Raw genomic sequence first — 27140 nt, forward strand, 5'->3', positions numbered from 1 at the left:
CACTCTTGCCCCTTTTAATTCCTCTCTTGGAAAGTGGCTTTCCTTGTTGCTAGTACTTTACTCTGGTGTGTCAGTGAGCTATAGGCTTTAACCCTGTAAGAATCCTTCTACCAAGTCCTTAGAGATAGTTTTGTCCTTAGTACCATTCCCAAATTCTCCCTATGGTGGTCCTTCCCTTCCACCTTAACCAGTCTATTGAACTTCCTATGTTCCTGATTCTGTTGCAGAATGGGCTGTCCACACTTTGGATGTAACAAGCCCTCATGTGTACTACAGTGATAAAAAAAACCATTTAGAAAGACACAGAAACTCTGTTGCTTTCTCCAAACACCACAAAGGGAAAGCTCTATCCAAGTCAGGCATTGCTAGATGGATTGTCAAATGCATCCAGACATGCTATGCCAATCTAAAATGACTCTACCCAGTCTTCCTAGGGCCCACTCCACTTGGAAGAAAGGAGCCTCTATGACTTTCCTTGGAAACATCCTAATAGCTGACATATGCAAAGCAGCTAACTTGGTTTACACTACACCCTTTCACAAATTATTACTGTGCGGATGTACTAGCACACTAACAAGTTATTGTTGGTCAAGGAGAACTTTGTGCACTCTTTCGATCTTCTGCAATACCCACAGTCAAGCCATAGCTTTTTGGGATGAATGTTTAATATCTATGGACAGCATGTGTATCTACAGCCACACATGCCTTGAACAGAAAATGTTACTTATCCTCTAAGCATCTGTTTGTGGCATGTAGTGCTGTAGATTCACATGCACCCACGCTCCTCCCTGGATGCCTGTGGCTCTTTCAGTCTTGTTTGCTATCATCTTTACCTCTTTGACGTGGGCATCTCCCTATACTACGTTTTGCTTCACATTCCATCTTCACCTGCCAGTGGTAAAACAGTCTAACAATGTAGCTGATGGCCATGCACAGTATCAGTTAGAGGAGGAGTCACACTGCTTCGTGACTCGAAAGGCTTAGTCAAAGAAAAACAACTTGCATTCTTTTGGGCCCAACCCCAGATGGCAGAAGTATGCACACCATTTGACTCTACAACACTACGTGTCATGAACAGATGTTTACAGAGCAAGTAACATTTTCCTTAACATTTCCAAATACCCCACCTCATCAGCACAACTAATATTTGACTTAATTATAGTGTTTGATAGTAATTTTGATCTAATTCATTTACATCTTTCCTATAGTGCTGTGCCCTTTGTATTAATGGAGCAACCGTTTACTTGACAAGAATAACCTTAATGAAAAATCAAAAGTTCACAAATGTGGTGTTAACTTTTGTCTTCTAAGAGTTTAAAACTTATTGCACGATAAATGCCAGTGACCAACTGAAGTTGCATTGGAGGCATTTAGTAATCTGATTCACTTCAAGAGTAGGAATTGAGAATTTAGTGGGATTTTCTTAAGACATATTTCAAATGCCAGCCATTTTCTGTTCATGCGACACATAAATCATATGAGCCAGGGAATGTGACTTTGCTTTGGTGCTGCACAATTCAAAGCTGGGGGATTAAGTCCCCAATATGGTGTATTGCAAGTTATCTAATAATATACTTATGAATGTAATCATATGTAACATGATTGCTTTATGTCAAGGTTTGTGATGTAGAGCAGGTAAGTAACCATGCCTGTTGACATTATTTGTGAGTAGTGACAGTGAAATATCAGTGATTCATTTTTATGTCCATATACTAGTATATTTTTATATAATAATTATATTTAAAATTCCTAAATACCCCCACCTGATACCTAAAACTAATATGTGACTTAATTATAGTATTTGATACTAATTTCAATCTGATTCATTCACATCTTTCATGCAGTGCCATGCCCTTTTTAGGTTGAGCATAAGTGTACAGCCTCTTGTAAACTTAAGTATACTTCAGTGGCTTAAAGCCATTTCATTTGCTCGTTTCAGTGTCATTTAAAAATACTTACTTGCTAGTGGTCAGTCATGCTTCTTTGTCCCTCCTTTTTCTCTTTGGGAGCAGGGACTAACTACAGTATAATTATGTTTTGTCCTGCTTATCTCTTCTTTGGGGGACTTTTTTCTTCTTCATTTCCTGCTGGTGTTCGGTGACGCTTCTCAGCTTAGCTTTGCTGTAAACAAGGCTGTTATCTTGACCACATTTGCTCTTCGTCAACCGAGTGTGCCTGCATGCAGTCCCCAGTGGTGGGAGGTAGGGCGGAGGGGCCTGGTTGTTTATTTAATTATTTGTTTATTTTCTCTGTCCCCTTTGCGCTCCATGGCTCTTCGAAGTTTCATACACTGCAAACTCCATTGACGTATTGGAGTACTTTGCATGAGCAACAGTTATGTCACATTCTTTCTTTTGTCTCTCCCTTTCGCACTCCATGGAGGTGGGAGAGCTGAAATGCTTGGTTTGTTTTTTCTATTAACATTTTCTTCCCCAGAGTCTCTCCACATTCCGGTCACTCCCATCCAGAATCAGAGGCAGACGGCGTGTTCACAGGAACACTACCATAACTCCAGTAACAAGAGAGCCCTTATCTTTGCACATCCTTGTTACAAATGTGTTTTCTGGATACAGTTGTTTCACACGCAGGCCTCCTTGTCGCATACCACTTGATGGGGGCTGGTGAGGAATTCAACAGTCAGTGCCAGCCAGTGCCCGGGGTGTGCAGGCGCTCTGCTGTGGACAGCCTGTGGGAGCAAGACTCCTGCTGCACCCACCCCTGACCATAGGAGAAAACATGCTGCTTATCCCTTATCTCGAGCATCCTTCATGTGTTGCTCTATTTTACCAAATACCTAAAAAGAAGTTAGCCACTTAAAAGAACTTGTCCTGCTGGCCCGGGTAATTGTTCACAGGCCTTACAATTATTTTATTTCTCTCTACACTGTAGCATTTCCCAAGAAGCTAAATTATCGTAGGAAGCCCATCGCCTCTCATCCAGAATATTAGGCGGCCAGCATGTTTGCAGGATTGCCTTCATCTCTGCACACCCACGATGCTATATTGCCTTAACAGTACAAGTACATTGCTCTTTCAGGTCTACTGTATTATTTGCCATACATTTATAATCTGGAAATATGTGGCAAGAAAAGTCCAATTAGGCATTTACAATGCCAATAGCTCTAACTCTCACAAATGCAAGACTTATTGTATTGCAAATTCTTGTTATGAAAGGAACTAACATTTATTTGACAAGTATGACCCTATTGAACGATCAATTGTTCACAAATTGAATGTTTAACTTTTATTTTTGCAAAGATATGCAATAAATAAAGTAAATGAAATATTTAACTCTGCCCCATTTGTCCTTTTTCATGTTTGTCTATTCCCTAGAGATGACGAAATGCCTTGTCAATTCAGAACCGTCACCTAAGGCTCAGCTTATATGCAGCAAGATTGAAGGCATTGAGAGCTGCTTTTTATCATGCCCGTCAAATTCACTCTTTGTACCTGGTAGGTGTGATACGCAATCTACTGACTTTTTACCTTTTTGGCTATCTCCATATCATATAAGTGATAGTGCTGTACTTATGTCAGGTCTCATAAAACAATGCAGGATGTTCTACGTAACTGAGTAATGCCCCTCTGCTGCCTTGAACATGGTGTCCGAGAGACTGTGGCTCTTACTGTATGGACTGTCATACCCCTAACCCCTTACTTAGTGCAATTTCGAGTAGTTTTGCAGCTTTTTAGGGACTAGAATGAGATGACCACAAGTATGTCATCCTGCCTAGGCATTGGAGGGGACATTAGGCTCACTAAAGGCCAAATGATCTACCACAGCTTTACCACCTCATTGACATTGTTTTAGTAACACAGCATGTTTAGTGCATGCAAGGCAGTTGTCTCTCTAGAATTCATCCTCATTTGTGGGGATGGATAGTTCACTCTGCAGAGGACCAGACTTTAGGTTGAGAGCACATGATTTTTGTTGTTACTGTTGACAATCTGAAGGTTTGCCACTCAACCACTTTGGTTTAAATGTATCCTGGGCTGTCCACTAAAAACTAAACAAAGAGCAGATTGTAATCTACTGAATGACTTTAAGGAAATGGTAAACATGGACATCCATTGCCCTATGGTTTCCCTTTCATCTGCTTTCCTACTCTTGGTCTCAGGGTTCACTGATACAACTACAGAAACTGGAAAAAGGTTCCCCTTTACTTGATATATTTTCCACTTCTGATCCTTACTTTAGCACCTCAACTGTAACTATCAGACTATTGAGGTGCAACTCAACTGTAACTATCAGACTATTGAGGTGCTAAGGGTAGAACAATAGTGAACCCTTTGATACCATAGTTTAAGGTGTTATATTATGTCACTTTCATTATTACTGGCATTTTCCATATAATGTTTGTATAATTTCGACCCGGCTTCTTTTCTGCTTTTTAAACAGTGTTACACCCCCTGTTTTTAAATATGTGATGCACCCCAATCTTAGAAACATCAGAGGCCACTTTTTTTTTAGAACAAATTGGCTGTAGCCAGTGTCCCTCTGCTAGGTAAATTTAGAACACTGTCACTAGATTGATCTGTAACCTGCCAGCTCGGTCATCCTCTGCCCACATTTTAAAAGCTGTGCACTGGTTGCCCATAAAAAAACAAGCAAATGGCTCATAAGCCCTTGTATCAAGAACGGCCCATGTATTTGCATCAAAAAACAAAGTTCTATCTGCCTTTCAGACAGCTGAGATCCTCTAATAAAGCACTCCTGCAGATCCCCTGTATTCATACTGCCAAATTTGGTGTCAGAGCCTTCTCTTACCTAGCCCCCCATCATTGGAATTCCCTCCCTTTTCACATTCACACCTGCCTCAAATTTGGGAACTTCAAGAAATTGCGGAAAACATGGTTGTCTAGTTAGCACTTCCTCTGCCTATACAGCACAGCACTGAGATACTCATTCGGGGGTGATTCACATGCGATATCAAGTGGAAAAGAACATAGGACATCTGAGCCGTGTATCCCATAGTAGTAGCTTTATGTTAGGAGAGCTTCACAATTACTCTGAGTTACTGAATCTCATGTACAGTTCGAAACAAGCCATGAGGAAAACAAATAATAGTGGGGAGTCACACAATGCACAAAAGTGAACATGCAAAAATAAACCTAAAATGGCTGCCTACTTTAGATTGGTAGCATACTTTCAACCTATTGAGTTTGCAAGAAGATTAAGCAAGGACGCTGTGTTGAGTGCTTCTATTGAAAGTAATGGGGATGAACATTTTTGACAGGTGGATGAGGGACGTTTGTTTAATTCAATCAATCAATCAAAAAAATGTGTAGAGCGCGCTACTCACCCGTGAGGGTCTCAAGGCGCGGGGGAGGGGAGGAAGGGAAATCGGGGGGGGGGCAGGGAGGGTCACTGATTAAACAACCATGAAGTTCTTTCTGAAGTCCAAGAGGTCTTTGGTTTTGCGAAGGTCGGTGGGGAGGGAGTTCCAGGTTTTGGGGGCGAGGTAGGAGAAAGACCTGCCTCCTGTGGTGGTGCGTTGGATGCGGGGAGACTGTGGCTAGGGCAAGATCGGCTGATCAGAGGTTGCGTGTGGGAGTGTGGAAGTTAACTCTTTCGTTGAGGTAGGTTGGGCTGGTGTTGTGGAGTGATTTGTGTGCGTGGATGAGGATCTTGAATGTGATTCTCTTGTCTAAGGGGAGCCAGTGAATGGATTTGAGGTGTGGTGAGATTCGTTTGTGACGGGGGAGGCCAAGGACGAGGCGTGCAGCTGTGTTCTGGATTCTCTGGAGTTTGCGTTTGAGTTTGAGTTTGAGTGTGGTGCCGGCGTAGAGGGCGTTACTGTAGTCCAGTCCGCTGCTGATGAGTGCGTGGGTGACTCTCTTTCTGGTTTCTGGGGGAATCCATTTGAAGGATTTTTTTAGAGTGCGGAATGTGTGGTAGCAGGAGGAGGTTAGAGCATTGATTTGCTGTGTCATGGAGAGGGAGGGGTCAAGGATGATGCCGAGGTTGCGTGCGTGGTCTGCGGGGGTGGGTGCGGGGCCTAGGGCGGTGGGCCACCAGGAGTCATACCATGTGGTTTTGTTGGGGCCGAAGATGATGATCTCGGTTTTGTTTGAGTTGATCTTGAGGTGGTGAATTGCTGCCCCTGTTTATGATTATGGGGCTTTTTGCCTTCTGAGAGGTTAACCATGATTCCAAGATAAAAAGCTGCTGAGCAATTGAGGTTGCATGTAAGGTATTTAGTAATCTGTTTCACTTCAATGGTATGAATTGAGCATTCGTTGTGGATTTTTTGTACCATATATTTCAGATAACGCACATTAATTATGTGAACCTGGGTATGTGACTCCACTTTGGTGCAGCATGGTTTTCAGTTGGGTTAATTCCTCAATATGGTGTATAACAAGTAATCCAATACAATACTAATGAAGTTAATGCTCAATTATCGACTTGTGGCTTGTATACTTCAGGTTGAGGTTTATGGTATACAGGAGATAACCATGCCGGCTGACTCCATCAACATTCTCATCATGAACATGTAGTTTGTTTGTTTGCAGGTATAAAGGCATTTCTACTCTTGCTCAGTTGACATTTATTTTTTTAGTTGTCACCACTCTCTGTTAAAGTATTTATTTGCAGGCTCAATTAAAAGCAGTGGCAGATTCTATCTGGGAAAAGTGGTGGGGTTGGGGACAATAAAAAAAAAAAGAAAACAATTAATCCGCCTCTGTGCTCTTCTGCCCCTAGTACACAGGCTCCCAGACTCCCCTATGCAACACAGCTTGGGTTGGAGTCCGAAGTAAACTAAGGGCGCCTATCAGTTTGATCATTCTCTGACAGACAGCCAAACTGACCTGCACGTTTGCAGTGCCCACCACTTCCCGCAATGCTTGCTGCTAAGCCAGCTGTCGTCAGGATGGCCCCACCCCCAAGACTTGGCTCTGGCTTTGTGATAAAAAATAAAATGATAGTACAATTGTCTTATTGTCATTTTATTTTTCATGTTGTCAACTACAGCATTGGGGTGACGCTCCTCTGCCATAAAGGAGGAGCCACCACTGATTAGAAGTATAATCCAAAGTGGAAGTACAAGATCAGTTGCATTCAACAGTACTCAGAGAACCAAATGGCACATCAAAAGCATGGCAATAGGTCTAGCATGAGCATGCCAACATTGAGGGTTCATATCCAGAGTTGTTTAAACAGCGATAAGCAAGTATGAGGACAAATAATAAAGATATGAATGCAATTACATCTGCAATTGTGGGCAGCATTGCAAGAGTCCTAAAGGATCTTGTAGGTCAATATCACAAGCAACAATGACCCACAGAATCTTCATTGGTGCTGTAGACTGACTCAGTTAGGGTGAAAAGGAAAGAAAACAGGAAAATAATTGTAGTGTTGCGAGACTAAGGCCCTCATTATGACATCAGCGTTTTCTTTGGAAAACCGCCGATGCCAAGGGCACACGAAGACCGCCAGTGCTGGCGGTCTTTCGTCCGCCATAAGATGGCTACTGCAGGATTTCTGCCACAATAAGGGCAGAAATCTGGCAGTAGCCGTGCTGGCGATCGAGGTGCCTGGGCGGTGCTATGACCTGCACCGCCCAGGCAGTAGGACACTGCCAGCTGCATTTTGACCAAAAAGACGGCCTGGCAGTGTCCTGCTGGTGGGGCACTGCTGGTGGTAGCAGCGCCCCTTTCCTGCCAGACGACCACCTCACCGGACAATGTAAGTCGGGCTTCCCTCAGGGGAGCGGGGTGGAAGGTGGGGGATGTTATGTGTGAGTGTGTGGTGTCTGCGTGTGTGTTTGAAGGTGTGTGTGTGTATTCGTCTGTGAGTGTTGTGGTGTATGTATGTGAGTGAATGCGTATATGTGTCTGCATGTCAGTGTGTATGAATGTGAGCATGTGTGAGTGAATGCATGTATGGATGTAGTGATGCATGGGTGCATGCGTCGTGCGTGTGGGTGTGTGTGTTCATGATTGCAGTGAGAGGAGTTGGGGAGTGGTGTGATTCAAGGGGGGGTGGGGCGGTTAGGTGATTGCTTTTAGGTGATTGCTGGTGTGGGTAGGGGACCAGTAGCCCTACCACCATGGTTTTTTGTGTCGGTGGTACCACTGCGAAAACCATGGTGGTAGGCCGGCTTATTATACCGCTGGCGGTCATGTGTGGACCGCCGGGTCAGAGATGCAGAACTCCGTCCTGGCGGTTCATACCGTCTTGGCGGTATGAGTGGTGATGTGGCAAGATGGCTGTGGCCAACCCGCCACACTCATAATATGACGGTATACACCGCCAGCCTATTGGCGGTGATACCACCACATTAACACTGGCGTTCAAAACACCGCCAGGCTTAAAATGAGGGCCTAAGTGTGCTAGGACCCTCATTGTACTTGGCAGACTTAGAAGAGAGATTGTGTAATCTGCTGGGAGGTGTTAAGGTGTGGTTCTTGACAGATGGACCAAGTTCCTTTGTACACTGCCCCAAGATCACAATATGCAGTTAAATGGTGCCACAGTCTTCTCCCGTCTTGACCTGAACAAAGGATACCACTGACTCGAGCTAGAAGAGAACTTCAGGTACATTACAACTTTTCGTTTCATGTTGGTTTGTTCCAATATAAAAGATTGAGCTGTGGATTGTCATCAGCTGCAGAAATATTTCAGGATATTATAGGTCACATAATTTAACCGGTCACACATGCTACAGTGATGACACATTGGTGTTTGGAGAAGCATGGTAGGAGCAAGACAAAGCTCTTACATGATGCCGGTCTCACTGAGAATGCAGCAAAGTGCGAGTTTCATAAGAACAAACTTATATTCTTTGGCCACTTATTCTCTGACTAGGGAATGACTCTTGACAAGATGCCTCCATGTTGAGATCCTTTTTGGACATGGCCAGTTATTGCTCGACGTATATTTGTGATTTCGCTGTAGTGAGTGCCCTATTGAGAGAGTTGACAAAACGAGATGTTCCTTTTCAGTGGTCTGTGGAATCAGAGGTTCAAAAATAATAAAACATGGAATTGAGAATGCGACTAAGATGGCCTATTTTAATCCCAAGCTACATACTGAGATCACTGTAGATGTGAGCCCTGTGGGGATGGCGGCAATCCTTGATCAACATAAGGGTCATCTGAATGCTCAGAGACACATTATGGCCTATGCCAGCCAAAGCCTGTCTGACACAGAACAAGTCTATTCTCAGCCTGAGGAAGGACACCTGGCTGTTGTCTGGGACTGGAAACATTTTTATGTGTTTACATATGGAAAACGTTTTGCTATCATTACAGACCACTGAGCGCTACTCACTATCTTTGGGAACCCAAAAGCCAAAATGCCCCCTTGCATTAAGAGGTGAGGGCTGCGACTGCAAGAGTATGACTATGTGATTGTGCACAAGCTGGGTAAAGATCAGAACTCTGCTATTTACTTTTTCACAAGTACCTCTACACTGACTCATTTTGACATCTTAAATAGCTGAAGAATACATCAGTTTCATTGTAAAGTCCAGCACACCAGCAGCATTATCCATTGAACAGATCAATGCTGCTTCCAATGCAGACAAGAACACGATCATTCTTAGAGACATAATTTCAACTCAGTTGTGGTAAAAGAACGTTCGCCTCTGGAGAGCGATACTGAATTTTGAAAGTTTTAAAATGCACAGGTTGAACTGTCTGTAACCAAGGAAGGAGTCTGTTGAGAGGCTCAAGAATTGTCATACCTGAGAACCTACAACAGCAAGTCATTGAACTGGCTCATGAAAGACATTATAGCTTCCAAAAGAGCCCTAAAAGATCAAGTGTGGTTCCTACACCTAGACGAACGAGTTGAGAGGCAACTGAAGGAGTGCCATCTATGCAACTGTCTTTACCTTAAAGTGACTCAACACTTATTGTCAATGTCTGACCTTCCCACAGAGTCTTGGGAAAGAGTTGCTGTTGATTTCTTTGGGCCCTGAGGGAACGGACATAATTTCATGGTTGTCATTGATGAGTATTCATGTTTTCCGCTGGTGGAGGAAATGTCATTGACCACCCATGACAAGGTGATCAAGCGACTGGATGACATCTTTGTGGCATGGGGTATACCTGCCATACTCAAATCTGACAATGGTCCACTGTTCAAAGGTTGAGAGTTCAAGAAGTTTTAAGTTAAACTGAATGTCAAGCATCAAAAGAGCACATATCTCAAGCCAGTGGCATTGGTGAACAATTCATCGGCACCCTCAAGAAAGCAATTCAGTGAGTGGCAGTGGAGGCAATTGACCTGACACAAGGCTTGTCCCAAAGCCTTTTGTGCTTATCGCTCAACTCCTCACTCAACAACTGGTGAGAGTCCTGCCACCTTACTGTTATTCAAACCAAATAACCACACTGAACAGGACACTTCTCGAATTTGCAAAATGAAGACATATGCAGATCAGCATTCTCAAGCTCAGGAAACAGTCCTTGATGAAAACAACTGGGTCCTGGCAAAACAGAAAAAAATGTGAAAAACAGGCGGTCTGTTTGATGTCAAACCTCTGAGGGATGTGATGTACAAAGGACACCAAGTGACTGCCCAGCGTCCTGGAAGAACCATCACCCAGGACTCGTCACATTTCAAGCACCTACGTTCGTCAGCTCCTATAATCTTCAGTGACGCAATTCCACCTGACAGACCAAAGCAAGCATCAGAATTTACACCCTTGGTACATGATCAGTGTGTAGCTACACCACCTCATATCACTCAATCTGGCTGACTAGTGTGAGCGTCTCAACGAATCATTAAAGAGATCTCATATAATTATTGTTTGTACTTTTTATTTAACAAGGGAGGGGATGTATTGTTGTGAGACTAGATGTGCTAGGACCCTTGCTGTGCAGGGCGGACTTAGAAGAGAGTCTGTGTAACCTGCTGGGAAGTGTAAAGGTTTGGTTCTTGATGGATATCACATAATCAGTGGTTTAGTGTGTGATTCTATGCGGAGGAATAAAGACGTCTACTCAAGAGCTCTGTGTGTGATGTGGTCTCTGTATGCTCCAAACTGGGGAGGATGCTACAATAATGAAAACCACTAGTATTGAACTGGACCATATGACAGACAACACACATGAAACCTAGTAAGCCTTGGTTATCCCCTGCCTTTCACAGGTCTAGACTGAATCAAGCCGGTAAGTGTTGGAATACACTTGCATAGCTGCGGTTTGCAGCAGGAAGGAAAGGGGCTATGCTGCTGTGTGGTGATCAAAATGTGACCATAAACGTGCAACTAAACAATGTGTGTGCCAAATGAGAAGGGGAGTTTCCACCCATGCATTTCAAAAACAGGTCTCAATCTTTGTGTTGCGCCAAGGGTTAGGTGGACGGGAAGGAAAAGCGATAGAAGAAGGGGAGCATGAGGGATAATTCAGATCTTGGAGAAAGAGGACTCAATAGGGCGGAGCTGGTATGCCAACATGGTAAAGGCGGGAGATAACAAGAATGCAGATCATTCCCAGTGAGTGATTTCAAATTAGAGTAGAGATAATATTGTTCATGGCAGGATGGAGAATGCTACGCCGGCGGGAGGTTGGGTGTGGCAAGAAACGTGGACCAAATGTGCAAGAATGTCTCTGAGGCATCCTGAACCCCATAAGTAATCTTCTCATACAATGATACTTTAGTGCATCTTAGCGATCCACTCATCATATTGGTGTGACAGTGGAGATTGCCAGTGCTGCAGGATACAAATCTTGGGGGTAGTCCAGGCCGCAGCCTGTTAGCATCATTGATGATTTGAAAGAGTCATGTAACAGGACCAGTTTCCTACCTAGGGGCAAAGGTACATTTAGAGTGGCGTCCAGGGTAGTTCTTATTCAAGACCAATATTGGAGCAGGTCTAGACAGCCATAGAGATTGTGGGGAGTATTGCAGCTGGGGCCGCGACATCTCCAACAGTTCTAGTGAGAATGCTCCCCCATCACTGACAGTTATTTTGGAGGTCCAATACCAATAATGAATGGTCTATTATAATGCTATATCAGTGATTTGGTATGCAGGCAGATGCCAACCTGTAGCATGTGGTGAGTGTGATTCCAGGTCCGCAACATGATGCATGCGGTAAGGTTAATTCCAGGTTCGCAACATGATGTGAAGTACAAGTTTGTGGGAAGGACTTGTGGGCATCTTGTGCATTTAGAACAGCAGAAGGCCATCTCCGCTATGTGTAAGTGCACATTTCATAAGGACTCAGAGCGAGGTGTCTCTCATCCTTGGGTACATTTAACCTAGTTGGGATATGTGGAGTGCTTCAGTATGTGTAGGCCTCACATTCAGTGTGCAATAAGTTTAGACATCTGCAGTCTCAGCGGCTTGACATTTTTGTTGTCTTGATCATCTATAGAATACGAGTCCTGACCAACAACTGCAAGATAGAAAAGATGTAAGTAAATCTGAGGACAACTACCATCCTAATCACTTGGGGCCATATTTATACTTTTTGACGCCAAACTGCGCTAACGCAGTTTTGCGTAAAAAAAATTAGCGCCGGCTAACGCCATTCTGAAGCGCCATGCGGGCGCCGTATTTAATCAATGACGTTAGCCAGCGTTAGCCGCCGGCGCTGCCTGGTGTGCGTGGAAAAAAACGACGTACACCAGGCAGCGCCGGCGTAGGGGGATATGGAGCTTGGGCGCCAAAAAATAGGGCAAGTCAGGCTGAGGCAAATTTTTCGCCTCAACCCGATTTGCGCCATTTTTTTCGACTCCCAACCCCCATAGAAATGACTCCTGTCTTAGCAAAGACAGGAGTCATGCCCCCTTGCCCAATGGCCATGCCCAGGGGACTTCTGTCCCCCTGGGCATGGTCATTGGGCATAGTGGCATGTAGGGGGGCACAAATCAGGCCCCCCTATGCCACAAAAAAACAAAAAAACAAAAATACTTACCGGAACTTACCTTAATGTCCCTGGGATGCTAGCCTGGCTGATGAGGGGTGAAACCCCGAAACTGGTCCCAGGATGCTTGTTTCCGGTCCAGGGAGAACCTGGCCTGGCAGTTCGGGCTGGACTGTTCCCATGAGGAACAGGGTCAAGACTGATTTGCATATGACTGGGTTCAAACTGGGGTGGCATGGTGAGCAAAATAATGGATGGATTAAACCCAGATCTGTGACTGGGGGTGAATGTTTGATTGATTCCGCATTCCGTCCATCCAGTTACGCTATCCCACAGCGTTTGTGTTTTGCTTTGCTTTTGCCGCCCTAAGTGCGCCGGGTATGCCCAGACGTGGGTCCCGGGCTCACTGTGCCACTGGATTCAAGCTAGCCTGGCTGATGAGGGGTGAAACCTCGAAACCGGTCCCAGGATGCTTGTTTCCGGTCCAGGGAGAACCTGGCCTGGCAGTTCGGGCTGGACTGTTCCCATGAGGAACAGGGTCAAGACTGATTTGCATATGGCTGGGTTCAAACTGGGGTGGCATGGTGAGCAAAATAATGGATGGATTAAACCCAGATCTGTGACTGGGGGTGAATGTTTGATTGATTCCGCATTCCGTCCATCCAGTTACGCTATCCCACAGCGTTTGTGTTTTGCTTTGCTTTTGCCGCCCTAAGTGCGCCGGGTATGCCCAGACGTGGGTCCCGGGCTCACTGTGCCACTGGATTCAAGCTAGCCTGGCTGATGAGGGGTGAAACCCCGAAACCGGTCCCAGGATGCTTGTTTCCGGTCCAGGGAGAACCTGGCCTGGCAGTTCGGGCTGGACTGTTCCCATGAGGAACAGGGTCAAGGCTGATTTGCATATGGCTGGGTTCAAACTGGGGTGGCATGGTGAGCAAAATAATGGATGGATTAAACCCAGATCTGTGACTGGGGGTGAATGTTTGATTGATTCCACATTCCGTCCATCCAGTTACGCTATCCCACAGCGTTTGTGTTTTGCTTTGCCTGGGATGGGTCCCTCCAGCCTTGGGTGTCCTCCTGGGGTGGGCAAGGGTGACAGGGGGTGTCCCTGGGGGCATGGGAGGGCACCTCTGGGCTCCTTCCGAGCCCACAGGTCCCTTAACGCCTGTCTTGTCCAGGCGCTAAAAAACGGCGCAAAAGCGGCCGTATGTCATTTTTTTTGACCCGCCCACTCCCGGGCGTGAATTTTGCCCGGGAGTGTAAATACGGCGCACATGCCTCGGAGTCAATTTTTTAGACGGGAACGCCTACCTTGCATATCATTAACGCAAAGTAGGTGTCCACGCTAAAAAATGACGCAAACTCCATGGACTTTGGCGCTAGACGCGTCTAACGCCAAAGTATAAATATGGAGTTAGTTTTTCGTCGGAATTGCGTAAAAAAAAACGACGCAATTCCGGCGCAAACAGAGTATAAATATGCCCCTTGGAGTCTTCCTCATAGCAATAGGTTCAACTGCAACCAGTTCTGGTATTCTGCCCGGGATTTAGCAGTAAGAAGGTCTAAGTTAATTAGGACCATGTTTTCCAGGCCGCTGGTGACAATTACTCTCAAATACTTACGTTTGTCCAGCTGCGATTGGAAATTATAGCTGTCTGTGACCACCCTAGGGGTGCCCCTGAAAACAGCAATGCCTTGCTCTGATCCCAATTTACTTTGGATCCTGACAATGCTGAGAATTCCATTATAGGGGACATCACGGTCAGGAAAAAAGTCTGAAAATCTCCCATTGTAAGAAGAATGTTGTCCGCTTGCAAAAGGATCAAGACCAACAGGCTTAGGGACAGCAACAATGTCAGGAAACTGGTGAATCGCAGCCACAAAGGGCTCCAGTGCCAATAGGAAAAGCAAGGCATGGAAGGGCATCTCTGGCTCATTCCTCTGTAAATGGGAAAGGATCAGAGTGACAGTCTCTGCAGCTGTGCAGTGGGAGCATTGTACAACATTCTTGACTTTAGAAATAAACTTGGTCTCCAAACCAAACAATTAAAGGGCCACAAACGGGTATGACTAGTCAATGAGGTGGAACGTCTTCTCAGCGTGTAAGGACAGAGCCAGGGAGTTAACATGGGTGTCCTTGGTGGACCAAAGAAGATGTGTTAATATGCTCATGGGGATACCCAAGGCACAAAGCCCACCTGAGATTGAACAACCAATGTCAGGACCTGTTGCTTCAACCTGGATGCTAGTATCACTGCTAGGGTCCTAATACTCAAATTGAGCAGAGATATTGGGTGCTAGCTTTCACATTGCACTGGGTTTAGAGAAGATGGCAATAAGAGCCCTGTTAGAAAGCACTGGTGGACCACCAGTACTGTCCTTCTCTTTGAAAACTTCAAAAAGCATGTCTACAAGGTCCTTTTTAGCCCATTTGTAAAATTCCCCATGGTATCCACCTTAACCCTGAGCTTTGTTGGAAGGGAGATTCTTTATAATTTCCTTTTCCAGCTAAAGGCGATCATCATCTTTAGTGGGAGGTAACTGAATGGGAAAATGGGAAAGGATCAGAGAGTGGCAACTGAATGCTGAATCTCACCTCTTGGGCACTGTTGCTCTGCATCTCTGCACCATAAAGGTGACAGTAATAATTATCGAGGGTGCCTGCAGTAGGCTGAGGTTCCCTAACTAAGCGGCCAGCATTGTCTCTAATACCTGGAATTTCCATAATAACTTCCCATTGCTTCAGTTGTGCCACCAGCAGATGACCCACCTTGTCGCCTTGCTCATAATTGCGGGTTTTTAAACTCTGCAAGAAATACCCCCATTAAAAAAAATACACTGCCCTGGGGGATGGGTTCCTCAGGGCTTAAAGAGGCTTGAGGAGGGAGACTGCATGCTCCACCTTTTTTTTTTAAATAAGTGGCCCCAGGTCATGTTGTCCCTGGGGTGCTGACATCTTCAGGAGGGGGCCACGCACCTCCCCTCCCCTCCCCTTTATTTTTAGAAATGACCCTAGGGAATGGGGTCTCAATGCCTAACAAGGCTTGGGGAGGGGGGTACTGTGTGACCCCATCCCCTTTATTTAAATAAGTGGTCCTGGGGAATGGGGTCCCAAAGGAGCCGTAACCGCTCTGTGAGGGCATGCCACTTAGCCCCTTCCTCTTTATTTTTAGAAATGGCCTGGAGCCTATCAAGGCTCGAGAAGGGGAACTGAACGCCCCCCTTTATGTAAAATATAAATCAAACTAACACACTTGTTGATTGATGTCATCAGTGATGTCATAAATTATGTCATAGAACCTGTGAGGTCATAAGCACTGCACGGCGGGGTGCAAGTTATAGTTAGAACTGCTAACTATAACTGGTTAACTTCTGTGTTTTTTCTAGTTCAAAACGTTAAAGTTGTCAGTGACAAAATTCACCTAACTGTAACATAACTTTAGCCTTTGTTTTTTCAGTGGATTTCTTATTTGTTTTTTAAACAAAAGCAGATCTTTTTTATCACACCTAACTATAATGTTACCTTAACGTTTGTGGGGTTGTGTGGGGGGGCTGGTCCAAATGTATTCTCAGGATATTTACCTATCACTTGGGCCCTAGCCTTCTAGTTTAGTGCCCATTCATTTTGTGATCTCTCCTGGGCCTGCTCTCTGTCATTTTCCCCCACCACCCACTTCCTGCCATCTGGTTCCTGCTCCCTGTGTCACCATTGTCCCTCCCAGGACTTACCTAATTTAGTCCACAGTGCAGCCCCATTGGGCAGGTCCTCTCCGGCTCCCCTTGCTGCCTATCAGCTGCCTTTCTATCTGTCCCAGCCTGAGGGTATTTATCTATTACCTGGGCCCTAGCCTTCTGACTTAGTGCCAGTTATTTTTGCAGCCTCTCCATGCACCCCTCACTGCTATTTTCCTGCCATCCTGTTCCTGCCACGGGCTTCCCACCACCCGCCTCCCCAGTGCCCCTCCGAGGACCTGGTTAATGAAGACTGCTGTGAGTCTGTGCTGCTGGTGCGCAGAAGGCATGCCAAATTCAAGCCCTTCTGCGCCTGTCCGTGCATGGACTACACCCAGTGCCTCGAACTCTGGCCCTCTGCCTACCCAATCAATCAATCAATCTGAAGTTTGTTAACTGCGCTACTCACCCGGAAGGGCCTCAAGGCACTGGGGGAGGGGAGAGGTGCTACTGCTCGAAGAGCCAGGTCCTGGGGCACTTCTTGAAGGTCCTGGGTACCCACAGGTACTCCTCCACAGATCTTTGAGCTCTGGGCCCTGGATGATGCAACAACCGCTCGCATCTCTGTGCTTCACAGCAAGACCATTCACCTGCCACTGTCATCTCTTCACCTGCAACCTTGGACCACCTGCCGCACATAAACCTGTTCCACTCCCATCTTGCTGCCCGCCACCACCCCGAAACCACTCTGGTGCCTCCTTCTCAAAGCAAGATCACTCTGCAAACACTCCACCTCTGGTACACCATCTCACCTTTGCCTTTGATGTGAGCTTCATTTCAGATACATAGCTCAACCCTTCTTCATCCCCTGACATTGCCACAGTGCGCCCAGCAGTTACAAGTTGAAACACTAGGACCGCACCTACAAACACATAGGTGTGGCATCTTCCACATCCACAAAGAATGAATCTGCTGCACCACCACAGACAATAAAACCATACCGCTCATGGAACACCTACATTTCCAATTCCACACCAATGTCAAAACTGCAATCAAAGGCACCCTCACCTACAGACCCCCAGGACTACAGACCAAACTCTGAGACACCATCACAGTCTTCATCATCTCTCTTGCCACTGAATCCAAGTAATATATCTTCTCCGATACCTCAATTTCCTCCTGGAAGACCCCACATACACAAACTCTGCCTCACAACCTCTTGGAATGAATGGGGAACATCGGCCTCATCCAGTTGGTCACAGACCCCACACGTAGAGCAGGACACACACTGGACTCTATCTTCACGTCCAGCAACATAGTCAAATACAATCATAACATGGAATTCACCTGGACTGACAACTTCATCATCCTCTACACCACCAGAGAACCACCTCACACCACTCCCAACCCTCCCAGCACCTCCTTCTGCAGCTGGAGCAAAAGTGACACAAAAACAATGGACGGACGCTCTCAACACCACCCAGCCTGATGTTGCAACCAATTGAAACTGGCAGTTGAGAACCTCAATACCTGGATCACCAACTCTGCCAACCAAGTTGCCTCCATCAAACCAGCCAAAAGTCGCAGATTCACCAAACAAGCCAGCTGGCATAATCTGGAACTCAGCACAATTAAACACAGTTTCATACACCTAGAGAGACGATGGCACCACAGCAGAGACAATACAGACTGAGCCACCTTCAAGTCAGCCCTCAACAAATACCACCAACAACTCAAAAGACGCAAATAGGATACTGTGGCAGACTGCATCGAGGTTAGCGCCAACCACACCAACAAACTCCTCACCATTGTTAGAGAGTTCTCCTGCCCAACATCCACTGATAATATGATCTCTTTTGCACAGGAACTCTGCAACGCCCTAGCAAATCACTTCCACAACAAGATATCCACCAACTACAGGAACATTGAGCCCCAACCTACTGACATTGTCAGCCTCCCCAACTCCTATGAAAGCCACCCCAACACAAATTTAGAAAAATAGATAATAGTTATCTGAATAAAATAAGGGAAAAACAACATAAATGCAATAAGCACAAGTTGAAATATCACTTTTAAAAGGTTTGAAAGAGTCTTAATCCTTAGAAATTGTTGTCTCTTTGTTACTCACAGTACCTGGTATGCGTAACAAATAACGAAGCACAGAGACTGCAGATGAGGAGATGCATGGAAAAATAGGATGTGCATCGAATTTTCAACGCGGCACAGACGAGGCGTCGTTTCTTTCCATGCTGCAAGGGGTTTGCGTAGTTTTTCTGCATGCAGTCTTGGTTCCTCACTGCAATGCAGGGATATTTTGACGCTCCGGGACGATGCGGGGAAAATCCTTGAAGCGCTGGAAGAAGGCTCAGGTGTTGAGTCGATCTGGCAGGCGATGCGTCGAATTTTCTGTTGCAAGGCAGGTAATGCATCGAATTTCCACTCAGGAAGTTAGGCTGCTTTGTTCCGGTCAGCTGTGTGGTGATTCCTCGGTCACAATTCATGCTTTGCATCGATTTTGGCATGCAGTTCGTCGATTTTCGACACACAAGGAGTTTCCTGAAGAAATTAAGTCATTTTGGCCCTGAGACTTCAGAAAACAGTAGGCAAGCTCAATCCAAGCCCTTGGAGAGCACTTTTGGGGAAGGCAGAGTCCTTTTCAGCAAAGTCACAGGCCAGCAGGGCTGCATGGCAACAGCAGGGCAGCAGTCCTTCTCAGCAAAGCGGTCCAGATGAGTCCTTTGGGCAACTATGCAGCTCCTCTTGACAAGATCGAGGTGTAGGTGCAGAAATGTCTGGTTTGGTGGGGTTAGAGACCCAGTTTTTTATTCTCAAAAATGTCTTTGAAGTGGGGTAGACTTCAAAGAGTGGTTTTGAAGGGCACACGTTCCCCTTTCAGTTCAGTCCAGTCTGCCAGGGTCTCAGTGAAGTGTTTAACAGTTCCATTGTGTGAGTGCAGGCCACTGGCATTTGAAATGTAAGTGTCAGGTCCTTCCAGCCCAGGAAGACCCATTCAATATGCAGATGAATGTAGGTGTGACTGAGTGGCCTGTGTTTGTTGTGTGGTTGTCTGGGTGAATGCAGGTGTGACTGAGTGGCCTGTGTTTGTGGTTGTCTGGGTGCACAAGGGAGCTGTCAACCAGCACAGACCAGATGTTGATTGGAGACATGCTGTAAGGCACGGATGGTTTTAAGTGCAGAGAAATGCTCACTTTCTAAAAATGGCATTTCTAAAGTAGTAATATAAAATCCAACCTCACCAATAAGCAGGATTTTCCATTGCCATTCTGGCCATACTAAATATGACCTGGTTACACCTTTCAGATCAGAATCTACCACCCACTCAAAAAGTATATTAGGGCAGTCCTAATGCTAGTCTATGAAAGGACCTTGCCTCACGGTAGTGGAAAACGAAGGTAGGAGTTTTTCCACTACCAGGACATATAAAACATACATGTACATGCCCTGCCTTTTACCTACATAGCACCCTGCCCTATGGGTTACCTAGGGCCTACCTTAGTTGTGGGTTATATGTAGCAAAAGGGGAGTTTAAGGCGTGGCAAGTACTTTTAAATGCCAAGTCGAAGTGGCAGTGAAACTGCACATGCAAGCCTTGCAATGACAGTCCTGAGAAATGGTTAAGGGGCTACTTATGTGGGTGGCACAAACAGTGCTGCAGACCCACTAGTAGCATTTAATTTACAGGCCCTGGGCACATATAGTGCACTTTACTAGGGACTCATAAGTACATCAAATATGCCAATCGGCGCAATGAACCAATGTTACCATGTTTAAGGGAGAGAGCATATGTACTTTAGCACTGTGTAGCACTGGTACAGTGCGCAGTCCTAAAACCAGCACAAAAACAATGTCGAAAAGTGGAGGGAGGAAGGCAAAAAGTTGGGGAATGACCACCCTAAAGCTGTCGGGTCTAACACAGCTAAAAGCCATTAATTCCGATTTAAACTTCTACACAGAAATCTCCATCCCAGAAGCCACAACTGCCTCATTAACACCTTTGTTAATGTCTAGGGTTGTTGACTGAAAAGTGATAAATAACATTAGGAAAATGTGTCCGGAAATAAACCAAAATAATGCAGCCACGGGGTGGCAAGTAGTTAGTCACATTACTCTTGGAGGGGCTCCGTTACAATTGTCTAGTTATCTTTTTTGTGTTGTTTCCCCTTTATTAATCCAGTGCTTCACAGAACGTCTTTGGTAACTCAAACAAACAGTTACAGTAACATCACTCCCAGAAGCCCTTTCACTTCACCTTCTTCTTAGTCGTCTGCCTTTGCTCTAATGCGCGCACATGTATTTTCCAAAGAGACATGAAAATACACATTCACTAACTGCTTCAATGTAAATGCAGACCTTAGCCACAGACGGAAGAAACTTTGCCTTACGTTCCTCCTTGTAAAAATAACAGCACTGACCTTTTCCCTGCCACCTACTGCTGTGATATTTTCGATACATTAAATACCTTATATATGAGGAGTCCCTAGCGTTTTAGAGTGATAATGTCAAATTAACTTTAGCATTGTGGCGCAATTAAAGGAAACTTATTTTGAAAAGTTGTTTTGCGTTTCGCTTTTCCTCGTGTGCTTAGAAGTTTTCTTTTAAAATAGTGCTCGATCAATGTCTTGGTTAAGGTGGACTGGCACAGTAGTTTGTGGGATCAGCCCAGGATGGGATGAAGTGGCCTTCGCTGACAGGACACTGGCCTAATAGTAATGATCTAGTCTGGATTACTTAATTAATGACACAGATAATGCTTTTTAAATCGTTTAATGGGATTAACGCACTTGCTGGGAAGATCTGTGTGCAATCCATTCTCGTCTTTGACTTGTAATAAAATGGCAAAGTGGGGTAATGTGACTTTTGGAAAGCACAAGCAGTGTGTAACTTTTAAAAATAGTTAACACTGTAAGATATAGTCACTCTTTCGGGTTTTCTTCAACTCTTTCAGATTTTAAAGTTTTTCAAGACTACTCCTTCAGAACTGATTTTTATTGCTTATTCCTTATTGCTTTTTCATCAAATTCTTTTTTTTTTTTTACTTTAAAATGTGCCATTTGCCCCTCCTATTTTTCCAAATGTTGTCGGGACAGAATCACCCGAACCCACCTTATATCAATTTGGCATGCTCACTTTACTCACTCTGTAAGTCAACCTCGTACCCTATTTTTACACCCTCACCACTTTGAAAAGTCACCAGCCACGCCTGGCCAATGCCCTTATGCATCCTTCCAAGATATCATCACTGCAGTAAAGCAAATTCTCCTCAGGATCACCACTCCATACTTCTTTGGATTCAATTTAAGTTCAGACATAGTGGAAGCAGGAGTGACACCTGAGAGTGATGTCAGTGTGTTTGGAGGCTAGGTATGATTGAAGCTTTTTACTCTTAATATGATGGGTTAAGCCATTAACATTCAATGAGATAAAAGACTGTGGTGGGCAAGCCATTGTGATGCACGAAATGGGAAGATTGTGTGGTGTGCCAATGGCTGATAGTATCAAATAAAGAGAAAGAGGCTACCGCAGAAATAGGGATGTAGCATGACAGCCCCAGCGTGGGGTGTGGGTAGAACAAGTGGAGGAGAGAAACAGGAGGGAGGAGCAGATAGAGGTACAATTCAGTGAACACTTGGTTCTGTTGAGAGCATGCAGGGACCACCTCTGTTTGCGAGGATGGATCTACATGACCTAAACTGATTCTGCAACCAACTGAGGTCAGGACTACCTAGCCTTTGATAGTGGGACATTCCTCACTGTGTACACCTGTAGCTCCAATTGGGGCGTGCAGGCTAGCTCCAGGACAACATACAGTTGAATGTTGTAACTCCTAGAGCCTTCCTTAAGATCCGTTTCTTTCTGGCTCAAGTGCCAAAGGTCCGGCCCCCATTGAGCAGTCTGTTCCATATGCGATTCAGCCAGTTATAAGCAGTTCTCTATCCCCTCACTTCTGTTCTTTAAGGCCCCCAGGTCAGCGCCCATGGGCTTCACCTACACTGTTAGAGTGGCCATAGAGGAATTCATGGCGCTGTATTGAGTTGTGATTTCCTTCAGTTTGGTGTCTAGGTATGTTTCAGTAGGGGTGGTGCAGACAACTTGAAATTCCCCACAGCCTCTGTGAAAAACAATTGGCTAGAGGACTTAACCGAAGTCATGGTTCCGGCTGCCAAGAGCATGACAATATAAAGAAGGCCAACCAACTCAGAAGTCCTAGGCGCTTCGCTACCGCGTCAGATAGCAGTGCCTCACTTCAGATATGTAGAAAAGGTCTGTGGCCACAGGGCTGCATTCAGGGTGATGCAGGAAGTAGCGGAAAGTCACTCCATAATGCCCACAATGTCAGACAGTAAAAGGGATGTCAGCGTCACAGCCAAAAAGGTGACACAGGTGATGGGGCTGTCTTTGCATAGATGAGCAGGAACAATGAAGACCGGCAGCCCATAGAAAGTTCAGGTAAAATGTAGTGGGGGCAGAGAATGTTGAATGCCCAGCAAACTCTCCTGAAATGATATACCAAGCCCCTGTTGTGCTACCGCATCGGCAGTGCCCATGGGGGTGGAGAAGATCGACAAATGTGGAAGCAAGGCACACCATAAGTGGAAGGGGGCAACCAAGACAAGCACCCTGGTCAGGTGGCACATATTCAGGCTACCAGGGCCACAGCAGAAATAAATATGGTGTAGCATCCCTCCCACACCAGGAGGAGAGCTGCCACTCCCACAGATAATCACTCCTCAGGCCAGGCCACAGAGCAGGTCACCAGCGTGCAGCAGAGGAAGAGATTGTCAGAGGCCAAGATATGTCTGATGCCGTCAGCCTCCCCAGGCCGCACTTGCAGTAGTGGCTAGGATGCCATTAAGGGGTTGGGATGAGACGATGCAAAGGTGCCATGCAGCACAGTCAAGCTGCCAACTGGGCTGGCTCCAAACTCCCAAATGTGGCTTCAGCCACCGTAACGTCTCAAGGGTGTGTCGGTTGACATGCGCTATTGGAGCACATCGGTGTTCAAAGATAGGGCAGGTGTCGCGTGGGCTCTCATTATCCTAATGAGGCTGTTGTATTTGGGTGGCAGCATCACCTGAATTATGGGGAACTGAGTCCAATCCCACAACATGTGACAACTGTCAGCCTAATCTGTTTCCTGTTAACTAGTGGTGCCTCATCTTTGCCCAAGAGCAGGGACGATTTGTGGCAACTGGGCGCATGACAAGATGACCTCTCAGGGAGATCGTGGTGGATCACATCTCATCCGTTTCTCTCAGTTACATTAGTCTCACACATGCAAATACAAACAGGGGCAGGAAATGGTTTAATAAGATTTATTGAATCAACTATGTCTTAGATAAAATGGCATGAAATGCAATAATTAGAATGATGAAACATACTAGAAGCAAAATGGTGGCAAGGAAAGTGAAACACAGGAAAAGGTCCACCATACTGTCACTATGTACAATATATACAATTCCTTCCTAAGCTATGTTAGAGCATAGCAGAGTGAGCCCTAATCCGCCCTTCAGGATTCCCCCTTGGGAGGACATCATTCTTCATACCTGAGTATGACGATAGCAAGGAATCCTGTTGTCTACAGGGACACCATCCCCATGTCGGCCAGAGAACCAGTGGTCTCAGCAAGCAGCTGTAATGAAATCAGACAGCAACGGTCGTGGTCATCTGGCTGGACCCTTCCTCTAACGTGAAGGGACAGGTACATGTTTTTATAATAAAACAGCTGATGTTGTGAGAAAATATTCCCACTTGAAAATATGTGTGTTTCTGTGAATGTTAGAGACACGATGTACCACTTGTGCCGCCAATCCTATATCGCTACAGCCTTGAGGAAAGAATGAAAAGAAGGTAGTGCTAAGAAATGTAATGCTTTGCTAGGCGAAAGGACAACTAAAAAAAGAAAATAAAACACCACAAATGTAGCCCATTGCAAAATAATGGAATGAAGCAGAATAAAATGTTACTAGACTAAAGGGCATATGCAGCAGGCCTAATTGCTAAAATAACGTGCTCAGAGACATCAATGAAATGGCTCCACAACACAGGAAGCAATGGCTCTGAGGTCTCCATGAAGAGCAAGGCCTGCAGCTTAATCAAAGACATGGTAGAAAGCAGTTAGAACGCCTGCTGCAAGCAAACTGGGCTCCATTGTTCCCCCTTGGAGCATTGGACTTCTACACTGAGGCAGCCATAATGCTCTGTGACTTGGCTCCAATCCTCCCTAGTATCATATCTATTAGAGTAAGACTTTAGATCTATATAGGGTATAAGAGGTCTTGTTTTAGAAGAAATGTCAGTCTGCCTGGGGAAAGGAAAGGTACACCATTGGAAATGTGACTTTCCCAAGTTCCCAAATGGATTTCTGCTCTGGATTCCCAGCCTCAAACCCTTGATAGCAGTCCAGCCACTGGGTGACCAGGCATTTATTTGCAGAGCCAGGCAGAGGGAGTCAGCACCGCCAACACTGACACAGGTTTAGACTCCCAGGCTCTGTGACACACTGGTGCTTCTGATCCTCGAAGTGCTTTAAAGGATTGGTGGTGAAGGTGGCACCTGACCCCGCTATGGGATAGGAACCAACAGCGCAGAGGCAGGAGTAGAGGGGTAGACATCCTCATCCAAGATGGACAACATCTTCAGACAGTGCTGGGAAGGGATGCAGTGACACCTAATGGGTTGAAGGAGTCAGCGGAGAGGGGAAGGGAAGGGGAGGATAGTCAGGAGGGAGGGCTGTGGATGGGAGGAAGTAGATGGAAGGGATCACAGAGGGTCAACAGAGGTGGGGGAGGAGCGCTACTGAAGAGGAGGAGGGAAACTCAAGCAGGTTTAAATGGGGTTTCTGCAAGTTGCTTCATGGCTTGGCCAATTTGATGGACTTGTTGTTTTTTTCAAAACTGGCTGGTCTTTTTTTATTTTATTGTATTGCTTATACATTCAAGATGTGTATCTCCTTTGTTAACATCCGTGGGTTAAATGATAATGTCAAAAGACTGAATACGGCAGAAAACCCTAAGGCTATCAGAGCAGACATTCTATGTCTGCAAGAGATGCGTATTGAAGGTTCAGAGAAAAATATTCTTGATTCACTTGGGTTTAAGCTAGGTGCTTGTATTACCCAGGGCTCAAATACTCAGGGTGGCTATTTTATTCAGGGTGAATGTCAAAGGGGTTAGTCAATCTTTTTCTGACATTTGAAGAACTGCAGCAGGATTTTGAGCTGGACATGTGGGATTTCTATCAATATCTGCAGATCTGTGATTTTCTATTAAAGATAAGAAATGGGTCTAGTGGTATGGTTGGTGGAGATTGTGGCAAAGAAATCTAGGTGTGCAGTCAATCTTATCTATAAGCATTTGATCAATGGTATGCCTGCTGATCTGGATAAGCAGGACAGAGGGTGGCAGAAGAAACTGAATACACTGATTGTTGCTTTTTTGCACTGCTGGAACTACGGCCATATCCTATTGCTCTTGGCAGGCCTCCAGGCACAAAACTTTAAAACCCTTTTTGACCAATACTACATGCTGGCCAAGATGGCCAAATGGGGTGGGCATGCTGGCACACACTGTCCCCACTGTCGAGAATCAGGCCTTCTACATATGTTTATCACATGTCCGGCCTTAGGGTCATTGGAGAAAGGGATCACTGGGTTTAAGGAAACAGATTTTTTCTTTAATATTACCTTGACCCCTCAATTAATGTTATGGAGGGGTCCACAACGACGTGGTCCCGGAATCAGGGCAGCTTTTTAGGGTCGAGCCTGCGTTGCATGCGCTCGCGCATGCGTATCGCAACGAGACGCTTTTGTATTTAGAAAAGGGCTCGGAGCCCTGTCAACTTCACGTCAGTGTTTTTTATTGGTTTGTGGGCTTGCCTAATAAAATCTGCTTGCTTTCATTAGTCGAAGGCAAGCATACGTCATGCCTTTTCCGGTGGCTAGCCGTCCTCGAGCGCAGCGACCAAGTACAGAAAACATGCGAGGCTCGCTGTTTTCCATCGGGGTCGTGGACTTCTTTTTCTCTAATTTACGAGCGCAATCTCGCTTGGCAGAAGTCGAGCGCTTTACATAGTTAATTTCACTTTTTCGGGTTGTGTACATAAATGCACTTTTGCCCGATAGGTGAAAAGTCGGGTTAGGAGTTTACAACGCGATCAGCTCTAACATGAGCAAACACGAGACCCGTTGCATTGTAAATGCTTGTTGTATTTGTTGCTATGGCGGTTGTTCGCATATGTATAGCCTCAGCCTGGTTGGACTCATGCCCTCAACTTTCCATCATTGGTTAGCCCGTCTACTGGCAATGTATAATCTGGAGTACAGCCTATATGCTAAAAATGGCAGGAAGTGCAGGATAAGGGGTGAATGCGTTTGGGTAGCTCTACAAAACTGGGTAGGCTCAAGTTTGTCGATTTTTGGGAAATAATCAGTGCTGCTGTTTGTTTCTCTTTAGTCTCTTTTTATATTTGCTTGAATGCCTCCCCAATTACTTTCTCTAATTTGATGTGGTGTAAAGATATGGCAATTATTGTGCAACTATATATGATAGAAGAGAGGAGCCCCTAACCAGGCTCTTCCATTTTGGGGTCCCCAAGGGACTAATCTGGCTGCAACCATATG

At 45.5% G+C, this 27140-nt stretch overlaps 1 protein-coding gene across 2 annotated transcripts in view; it reads left to right on the forward strand.

The window, feature by feature from the left end:
• The window catches only part of SCUBE1 (signal peptide, CUB domain and EGF like domain containing 1), a 2009692-nt gene that overhangs the window by 1129264 nt on the left and 853288 nt on the right, over window positions 1-27140 (forward strand). For both annotated transcript variants that reach the window (XM_069228295.1, XM_069228296.1), the window contains exon 11: window positions 3333-3452. In XM_069228295.1, the coding sequence (XP_069084396.1) occupies window positions 3333-3452 (120 nt within the window). The remainder of the gene's footprint in view (window positions 1-3332; window positions 3453-27140) is intronic.

The sequence above is a fragment of the Pleurodeles waltl genome, chromosome 4_1 (assembly GCF_031143425.1).
Source record: "Pleurodeles waltl isolate 20211129_DDA chromosome 4_1, aPleWal1.hap1.20221129, whole genome shotgun sequence".
Classification (NCBI taxonomy): domain Eukaryota; kingdom Metazoa; phylum Chordata; class Amphibia; order Caudata; family Salamandridae; genus Pleurodeles; species Pleurodeles waltl.